This window comes from Seriola lalandi, unplaced genomic scaffold, assembly GCF_002814215.2.
Source record: "Seriola lalandi dorsalis isolate HSWRI2012SDOR001 ecotype SW California unplaced genomic scaffold, Sedor1 jcf7180002054972, whole genome shotgun sequence".
Classification (NCBI taxonomy): Eukaryota; Metazoa; Chordata; class Actinopteri; order Carangiformes; family Carangidae; genus Seriola; species Seriola lalandi.
The window spans coordinates 4,178,372-4,188,248 of record NW_019525660.1 but is presented as its reverse complement, the minus strand read 5'-3'; the positions used below and the strand labels follow the sequence as shown (position 1 = coordinate 4,188,248).

At 36.3% G+C, this 9,877-nt stretch overlaps 1 protein-coding gene across 6 annotated transcripts in view; it reads left to right on the top strand.

Annotated features, from left to right (window-relative positions):
* The window catches only part of diaph2 (diaphanous-related formin 2), a 370,496-nt gene that overhangs the window by 7,054 nt on the left and 353,565 nt on the right, over positions 1 to 9,877 (top strand). For 5 of the 6 annotated variants that reach the window (XM_087171765.1, XM_087171767.1, XM_087171769.1 and 2 more), the window contains exons 3-4: positions 7,267 to 7,299; positions 9,362 to 9,538. In XM_087171765.1, coding sequence (XP_087027891.1) covers positions 7,267 to 7,299; positions 9,362 to 9,538 — 210 coding nt within the window. The remainder of the gene's footprint in view (positions 1 to 7,266; positions 7,300 to 9,361; positions 9,539 to 9,877) is intronic. The other variant, XM_087171766.1, reaches the window with a different exon arrangement.

Below are 9,877 nucleotides of genomic sequence, written 5' to 3'. Positions count from 1 at the left end.
TTTTGCCAGATCGAAAGAGATATTGATTCACTTTATATTTATCAGGAATACATGTCTGAATCAAGAGTACAACATGACAACATTGTAGTTAACCTGCTTTTGACAGTTTTAACAGTATCATATTGTGAATCATATTTAATGGATTACTGTGCTGCTGCTGTTGGAAGGTTTGGCATTTGAGGCGTTTGACACTTTGATACATGAGCTTTAGGGAAGCCTGAGAGATCCTTTTAGGTCACGTTAGCATGCAGTTAGTGGAAGTTGTCAGCTTGTTACATACTTGAGGCTGTTGTGTATTGCCTATCTCCTGTTTGGTCAATGTAAACAAGTTTTACGTCATGTAGGCCTACCTTTTTTCTCTTACTCATGCGCAGCTTTGAATTTTTTTCACTTTTACATTGTCTTATTGGGTGAATATAACTGCGTGTTCGGGAGATGTGTGAAAAACGGCAGGAAATGGACCACATGTGAGTGTTTTAATAATGGCATCCGGAAGTTGGAAAGAGGAAGTGGTGAAGAATGCTTTAGTCACACAGTGGAAGAAACTAACAGACTCACTGCTCAGTGTCACCCTCTGACATGAGCCCTATTCATGTAAATCAATGGATAAACACTTGAGAATGGGAAATTTATTTGGCTGCTTGAGTTACATATTACAAAGCCTGAGACTTAACTTGAGCATCAATAAATGTAAGTCTTCTTCATGTAACAATACGTGAGTCATTTGAAGTTGATCATAGATAGAGGGACAATACTTTGATGATTCATGAGTAGTAGGCTGTGTTTTGGCTGAGTCAGATGAAGGCCATGCTGAAGGGGGTTTCCTGCTCTTTTACTTATTTACTTAAATTATATTTAAAGATTGTGAGGGTGGAGCTTTCACTTTTGCTTAATTTGGTGAGAACAGGTTCCACTGCTGCTGATATGCTTTAATTCACTGTGGGTTGTTTGACAGCTGTCTTCACACCTTTTGTAATCAGTGACATAAATTGCAAATATGAGACAGTGTGACATTAGTTGCAAAAATAATAAATCTAACTAATAGTGTATTTGAGAATTGATCCATTAAATTTAAATTTAAAAAAATTACTTGTCGAATAAACCTCTTCATGTAATGTGGGCCATGCTGTGAAAGGAGGTCAATGCAGAATGACTATTCACTGGCTGATTGACTTGATGCACTGCCTGTCACACCGCTAGTGAGAAAGACATTATACAGGGATATCATGAGTCATTGTAGTTTTTTAAAGTCATAAAAGACTCGCAATAGCTATGGTATTGAAGAATATCAGAAAGGTATGTGACAGGTGTAATCACGACCATGATAGATACGGCGTATTGTCAGACATTGGGATTCGATTTTTATCTTTATCCTGTTATTTTTTAACATTTAGCTGATTACCACTCTAGTTATACATAGTATCATTAGCTACTAGCCAGCAAACAGCCTACAGATAACAAGGTCATGAGTCCATATCTCTTTTGCACATGACATGTAGTTTGTAAAATACATGTGATATCATAAAGAATTTAAGAAAATCTAAATAGACTATATTTCCATCCTTTCTTACAAACTTCAACTTTTGTTATAGCTGCATATCATGCGAGCCCTCAAGGGTACAGTACTTGTAATTTGCTTTCCATGTGACTGATAACCTGAGGGCAGTGCTGTGCTAGTCTGCAGTCACATTGTCAGGCCATCCAGTGTGGAGCCATTCAAATCTTAATTCTACTGGCTGTTGTGTGCTTTCCCTTTTCAATAGATTCTGTTTTAGGAAAGTATAAACAGTACCAACACTTTCCTGAAATAATAAGGTTACCACGGACTCATGCCCTTTTTAAAGCACTTCAGCTCTTGCAGAAATGCTGTGCATTCTTTATTTTTTCTTTTTCCTTTTGCAATTTAATTACTTGTTTAGGGAACTATTTTGGGATATTTTGAGTATCTCAAATTCAAGATTGTGCCCAGTGAAGACTGCATCTGTCAGGACTTAATTTTTTCATTTAAGAGAACAACTGGTATTCTGTGCTTGATTAAATTATTCGTAATGCTGTTTGCAAAGAAGATGCTAGATTTTTCTATGCCAGGATAAGAAGTTGTGTCTCCTGGTGTCTCCTTGTGTGTGTTAGTTTGCCATATGTGTATGCTTGTGGCAATGCCTACAGTCACTCTGTGCTGTACAAAATCCCAGAATCCTTCACTCTGGATTTTAGTCTCACTTTTACTCCCATTTGTGATGACTAACTCACAGACACATGGTTTCATATGGATATCTCTATTCTCACTTCAGATAAAAGTGGCCTTACTCATGTGTTTTTTCAGAAAAAAAATCTGTCATTGTCAGTCTGTTAGGTCATGTTCTCTTGGTGTTGTTGATCTTAAAAAAGTGAATTAGTGAAGAATGCATGTCACAAGAGTGACATCTTCAAATAGCTACTCTTGTCCAACCACTGGTCAAAACTCATATATATCGAATTGCAAATCCTCACATTTGAGAAGATAGTATCAGAGTATTTGTCATTTTTGCTAGATTAATTACTTAATCAGTTATTTTGAAATTGCTGCATATTAGTTTTCCGGAGAATTATATATTGTATTAAGTGTATTATTAATTATTGTAAATATTTGAAACCATTTGAAACCAATTTATATAAATATATTTTCTGTAAAAGAGATTGAAAAAAGGATGTTTTTATTTGGTCCATCATTTATTAGTACTGTATATCCCTAGCATGCAGTTTTGTTGTTAACTGACTGAGCAGTGTCCTGCTCCTAGTAGCAGGTTTACTGGATTCTCTTTAGTCAACTGAGTAAAACTCAGGAAACCTAGGAAGAGGAAAACAAAAATCTCAGAAGTCTCACAAATCTGGAAAATTGAAGATCTCCTGTGGTTTTTACTCTGCAAACTTATTCAAACAACTCAAAAACACCAGGAGAGGGCAATTTTATTTCTATGTGGTTACTGAAGTCAGTTTTGATAATAAATATATTCTAAATGGATAAATGCTCCCCAGATATAGTTTGTATGTCACATGAAATTGCTAGCTGTAAATGGGGTCTTAGATTGTCTTGTGGCCTCTTTTCCCTACTTCTTTGCTCTATTTGAAAAGGGCATACTCACAGTGCAAACATAAAGATTAATTGGATAGATTCTGTTAAGAAGTATAGATGTTACTTATGCTTTCATAAATCTTTTGCAGAGATTTAGGCTATGGTGTGTACTTCCTCTCTGAGTATACAAAGACGGCCATTGAGAAGACTGTGTAACAAGATTAATTTAGACAACTTAATTTGTTTAGACTATGTCTAATTCAGTTACTGGTATGGTGGTTGCTTTCTGATGCCACTTCATGCCCCAAAATTGAGCATGATATTGGCAATGCTGTACATCCTATCTGATTACACAAGACAAATTATGTAATTTTGATGTTTATGGCTATGACTAGCAAAGATGAGTCTCAAATGTAACTAGAAGAAAGTGTTGCTATGGCCTAAAGGCCAGTCAGTTACAGGTTTGTATTGCACAGTAGGATTTTGGTGGTGCTTAGTTGTTCTTCAGTGTAAACGGGTTATTGATTTCCTTCTTGAAATAATACATACAATATTTTTAGAAAAAGGGTTTAATAATTAAAACCTGTTTTCAAACCTGTTATATGCATTGAATGGGACTTTGGACACATGGCTCCACACCATTATCTAGTAGGAGCTCTAGTGCACCCTATTGAAATGTTGAGGAGCAACACCCCAAATTTAGTCATTCAGAAAAGGTGTGTCTTAAATGGTGCGTCTTAAATGTGTTTCTGGTCTGTGATTTCATAATGGGCATAGACACCTATCAGCTGTCACTCTTACAGTCTTTGCACATGTACCATCATTCACTTGTTGTCATTTTTTCCTTTTAAATATATTCAACCCATGCTGTGAATTTTGTCAATGACAATTATTCCTTGCCATAATGGTAGACTGTATTGTGATTTATCACCACTTCTTTTTGTTCTGCTGACAGATAAATATCTAGTTTGGAAAAAATAGTTTTTGGAGTTTAAGGTGTGTTGCGATTAGTGCATTTATCACTGCATTTTTCTATTGCTTCGTACAGTTACTGCCCTTAAGGGTGCATTCATGTTTAAAAACTTTGGTGAATTGGCTAACCAGGTTTTCCATGCAGCTGTTTGGACAAAACAGTGTTGTGAGCTTTATCTCCATGTAATGTACTCCTTCACTTTTTACAAATTTACAAATTTTGTGTAATTGCACACAAATAATAGGAAATACTTGAGTAACTAATAATTTTGCACAAGAAATGAAACAACATAAGTGCACTCTGCAACCTGTAAATGTCGGATTCACAATCTGAATCATCCAGACCATTGTGCTGATGTAAGGTTTTTAGTTTTTTTTAGGTCATCACTCCTCACTTAGACCACAAAGTTCCTGTGTAATCAGTTTCATGTTCACATTGCACATTAAGCATCAACACAGTTTCTCGCTAGGACAGAAATGAAGATCAGTGACACCCACATGTATGTAAAGGCAGAGTGCACTGTTCAACAACAACAATCAACAGACTTTATATAGTTTAAGTGTCAACATTATTATTATTATTATTATTATATTGACATGTGCTTGTCCATCTATACTCCACTATACTGGAGAGTTAATTAATAATGATGGATCTGATACAATACTTTCATTTTCAGTAAAGACATCTTGGCCCTTCATTTTACTAGTAATGAAAATGAATGAACATTTTAAGAGAATACAGATTTTCCACTATGAAAACCCAGCTTAACTGCTGAGCCACTGAAGTGTACATACCAGTGCAATAGGCGTATTATAAAATCTATACATTTTTCCTAAATTTCTCACAGCTCTTCTGTTAGCATTTGGAATTGTCTTCCCCCAGGAAACATGACTTTATTTGCAACACCGATAAACAGGTGTGAGTGTTTCTAACCCTTACTATCCTGTAGCTGAACTGAGCAGTTGATTAAACGGGGACACAGGATAGTTACATGAAGTTGCCAAGAACTGTCAGCAGAGCATTGCATTACAGTCCTCAGCCAACAAAGGCTGGCTCCTAGTAATCCCTTGTTGTTATTATTAGAACTAATTAAAGTAAAACCTAATTTCCTTTTAAACCCATTTTACAAAGGCATCGTGGCTACTGATTTTATAGTGATAGTTCCAGTGAGTGAGTTAAAATGACATCATACAGATGGTCTAGTTAAATTGGTTGGGTATAACAGGCGTTGCTATTTAAAAGCTGTGCAATGGTAGCCAATATGAACCAAAGTTGGTTCTTTGTCCATCTTCATTGAAAATTAATTTCATGTGCCACCTGGTTGTATTTTGTAATAAAACTTAACCTAAAAAAAAGCATTGGAAGGATAAGTCTCTAAACAAGTTAATGTAATATTAACATTAATTGTACTCTGTCATAATAATTTTAGTTATTGTGTGAAATATGCATACTGGTATGGTTTTGTGTCCCCAAATTGACTCTCAAGTTGCGGAATATTGCTTTGTGTTTTCATTTTTAAGGATCTGCATGGAGTCATAATCATATTTGATTAAGGAGGGACCCAGAGCTAATTTGATTAGGTTATTTAGAGGAATATGTGTCTGGTAATAAACATTTATTATGATGAAAAAGTTTACTTTAATAAGCGGGAGAAGCCCAGAGGACATGCAAGCTTAATTGTTAGATGTTAAATTGCGTTGTTGCGATGTTGCCAAGATAATGGGCAAGGAAAGGCCCTCAAGTCAAGGCAATTAACCAAACAGTGGTTTGATTGTTGTTAAATTGATTAGAAAATGTTTAAGTACTCCATTTGAAAATTAGCTATTGTTTCACGCAGTTTTAGACTGCTAGAGAATGCTGGGCTTAATGACACATACGCTCTGAGATAGAAATGGGAAAAGTTGATGCTTAGGTCAAGTTCTTAGCTTCCAGATGTTGCGTGAAGTGGAGCAGCTGTATTGAAGGCCACAAATGATGGTTATACAAATACCTGGACATCCCAGACAAAACGCTCAATGCACAATACCTGATGAAGATGTCATATTGTATTTGAAATAACAGCTTGGACAACACTCAGCCTACACATATAGACTGAAGCTTTGTTTTCTGTGGTTCATTGCTTTATCAGCCAACTGTTGATCAGTTGTTGCAGACAAAACTAGTGATATATATGGCAGTTTAAGTGTCGGCTCAGTGTTGCCCAGAGCGACAGCTGATGAAGATGCACAGAGGGAGGTGCAGGTTAGAGCCAATCTGTTTGCTTGCCCCAGCATCAGTAGTTTCCTGATTAGAATAGTGCAGAAATCCACGGCTGGAGGCAGGCTTTATGGCCATCACCACCCCACATCTCCCTACTCATTAGTACTTCACAGCCTAGCACCATAGCATATGGCAGTGTTGCAACTGCGTCCCATTTGAGGTGTGTTTCAAATGGCTGTCCCTCGCTGAGCCACAAGCCTTGTTTGTCTTATTGTGTCTGAGATGAAGATAAACATCTGTAGTAAAGAGAAGTTTTGGTTTTAATTTTTTTTTTTTTATTTCGAGCCATTTCTAACATTTTGTGAGCGGATATTGAAAAGTTCGGGATGGAGTTTACAATAACAGGGAACAAGAAGGATTTGGTTGGGCCACTGTCACTGCAAGAGATGCTCTTTAGAACACATATCACAGATAAAATAAAGTGTATTATATTTAGGATACACAAAACCTTAACCAAGTAGTACTAAATTGTGGTTTTTCAGTGGGTGTTATGAACAGGTGTGCTCTTATGTCTGTCTTTATGTCTGTGGATGTGGGGTTAGAGGTGCTTTATGATTTGTTTCATTTAATGTAAAATGTTTGTGTATGTGTCTTAAAGTGTGTGTGCTTGGGGTCTTCACTCTTGAACACACACTTGCGCTTACATACATTAAAACCCTATTATTGGGAACATCAAGTATTGTCACATCCTGCACATGTACAGTATCTGGGATATGCTCATATCCTCATTGGAAAAAAACTGATAATGAGAGTGTGCTAATGCTGGGTGTGGACCTAAGACATTGAGCACAAATCCTTTATGTCACTGCTAAGTGTATTTGATATTTGAAACTTAATCTTGCTTCTGTGAGGAAAATGAGACAGTATCCAGGGGACACCGTACATGTGAATGCACTTCACATGGGATACATACTGTGCACTTTGCGGGTGTTGTCATTTTCTGTTGGATGTTGTTTTTCACACTGTGCCCTCCCTTCAACAGAACATACACATAAAAACATTGGCTGATGATATGGTAAGGTGCTTGGTTTAATTTTGGTGTGACTAGTTTTGTTTTACATCAACTCATGTTTTGTCATGGCTGCATGAGACTTGTTGAAATATGTGGATGGGTCAAATGTGCCAAAAGCAAATGAACTTAATTAATATAATATAAAATAGAAAAACAAAAAAAACTAAAAGTTACTATACAGTGTGACTGTTGTTTGCATACATCAACAGAAAAAGTTTAAATTGGTCTCACTTGTTGTTGGTAGCGCTGTGTAAATAAAAGATGATTTTTAATGGTACTGTGCGGCATATTTTTCATAATAAACAAAACTTTGCCCATAGCATCTAGACTTTTGTAAGCAGCTCGTAGATCACTTGGTATGCAATTATCTGTGGCACCTCTGATTAGATGTGCTGATGTGCCTACAGCTTTTTTAATACCCTTAGTTAAAAAATAGCTTGACTTTCACACTTAAAAGCGTTATATAGTATTGAATTAATTTTAGGATATACAATGTAATGTCAACTTGTAATTGCATCTATCAGGAATAATATGTTTTGTCTTGGCTTACAGAATGTTTGATCCATCCAGTAATATTTCATCAAACTGAGAGTAGTGACATCATGTATGTCATCATCATGTTTGTCTTTCCATTTCATTTCTATGTTCATTCATCCAGCATGTATTCCCCATTCCATTTTACTAAAAAGGACTAACATTGACTGGTTGCATGCCGTCCATGTACTTTTCTGCTTTCACACTAAACTTTACAACACTGAGTGTCAATTGAAGAATATAACAAGGGAACTGATGTCTCACTGAAGTTATAACAACAATCTTAAGTTATTGTATGCCAAAATTGTTCTAATGACATAAGCACAAATCACGTAATCCATGGTGTATAATGGTAAGTAAAGGCCTGGTTTTTGAAGTTTTATGCAGTATACTATGTCAACATATTGTGTACTTCTGGGTCTATTCTTATTCCTATGTTGTTTAGAGCACATTATTTTGATTGTCACAAAAAATACCTTTTACTATGTGTTTTTAAATTTTTTTTTATATATATTACAGGACAATACAGGACAAATTATTAAAAAAAAAATCAAAAAGCCTCTTAAATCAGATAATTAAAGTACTGTGTCAGTTACTGCATAAACAACTGTAGTTTGGCTTGGGATGGCGATGTTCCGTTTGTCCACCAAGGCCAAGTGTAAAATATGTTAGCAATCACTGGATAAAATGAATTGACACGGCAAGTGATGGCAAATTCATTCCTTCAGGTACCCCTTTTATTTGAAATAAATTCCCACAAAATATTCCAAAATCTCAGCAGTCTGTTTACAGTGACTGTTCCTCTACCACCACCTTTTGGCCAAGTGATAATGAAGAGAGCCATGAAAGCACCTTCATGCGTAAAAGAGTCAAACTATTTAGGCAACGACCTGGCCTTATTTCTTGCAGCACCAGCATAAACCTAACATACTTTTTACCCTAGTACTATTTTTGTTGTTCTAAGAATTTTGTTTTCTGGTGTGTAATGAGCATTATAGACTCATGGTCACACATGTGTGACTACAGACTTGTTTATAAACCGTATATTTATGAAGTAACTAGACCTTGACAAGATCTAGTAGATGGTCCATGCTGTGTTCACACCCTGGTTTGGTCAGTTGTATATGTTGGGTGTGGTTAGCCCTTCAACAGACTTGAGCCTTTCAACCCACAGAGGTCAGAGCAGCATTACTTTCCATCCATATAAAATTGAGTTTGAAGTTACTCTTACATGACTTGGAGGGATTTTGGCTGATCTTTTAGAAACACTTTTTGAGCTGTCCTCGCCATTGAGGATCGTGTTCACTGGAAATTGTGGTGAGCGGGGTGCTCTGATAACAGGACACAGGCACTCTTTAATGTGTGAAATTTGAGTTACAGGCAGTTTAAACCAATCTACCCCTTTTTGAAAGATCAGGTTTTTTCAGTGAAAATCAGCAGTACCTGAAAAACAGTCATTCTTATACTTGACGTATTCTAAACAGGATTGTTAGTGCAAAATTTTAATATCTCAAACACTGTTTTCTTTCAGCGTGATCGTATTACCAGTTTCAGGAAAACGGGAATGAAGAAGGAGAAGCCCCTTATACAGCACCCTACAGATCCCCTCTCTACTCAGGCTGAACTGCCTGTTCCTCAGCCCCTTTTTGATGACCGCTCAATGAACCTCTCAGAAAAGGAGATCATTGACCTCTTTGAGAAGATGATGGTGAGTTTTGTATTTCTTTTGTGGTATTTACTCTGTGCAGGGTCATGTGTAGCCCTCCACAACAGTTTTATTACAGCTGCCACAGAATAATAAATAATGACCATTCTATTATAAAATTTTAAATTGAAAAATTTAATTGATTTTAAGGAGGGACACAAGTAAAGAAACAGCTGCTTTTGTGAATGTTGGTGAAGGAGTCTGACAAGGCAGAAAGTAAAGTTTGAAAAGTATTTTTATATCAACATATACCCATAGATCTCCACGTGTCCTTGTTTTACTGCTGATGAGATTTCTTTAGTGAGCAAAGCTTTGCCAGGCATGTAAAAAACAATGGTGAAA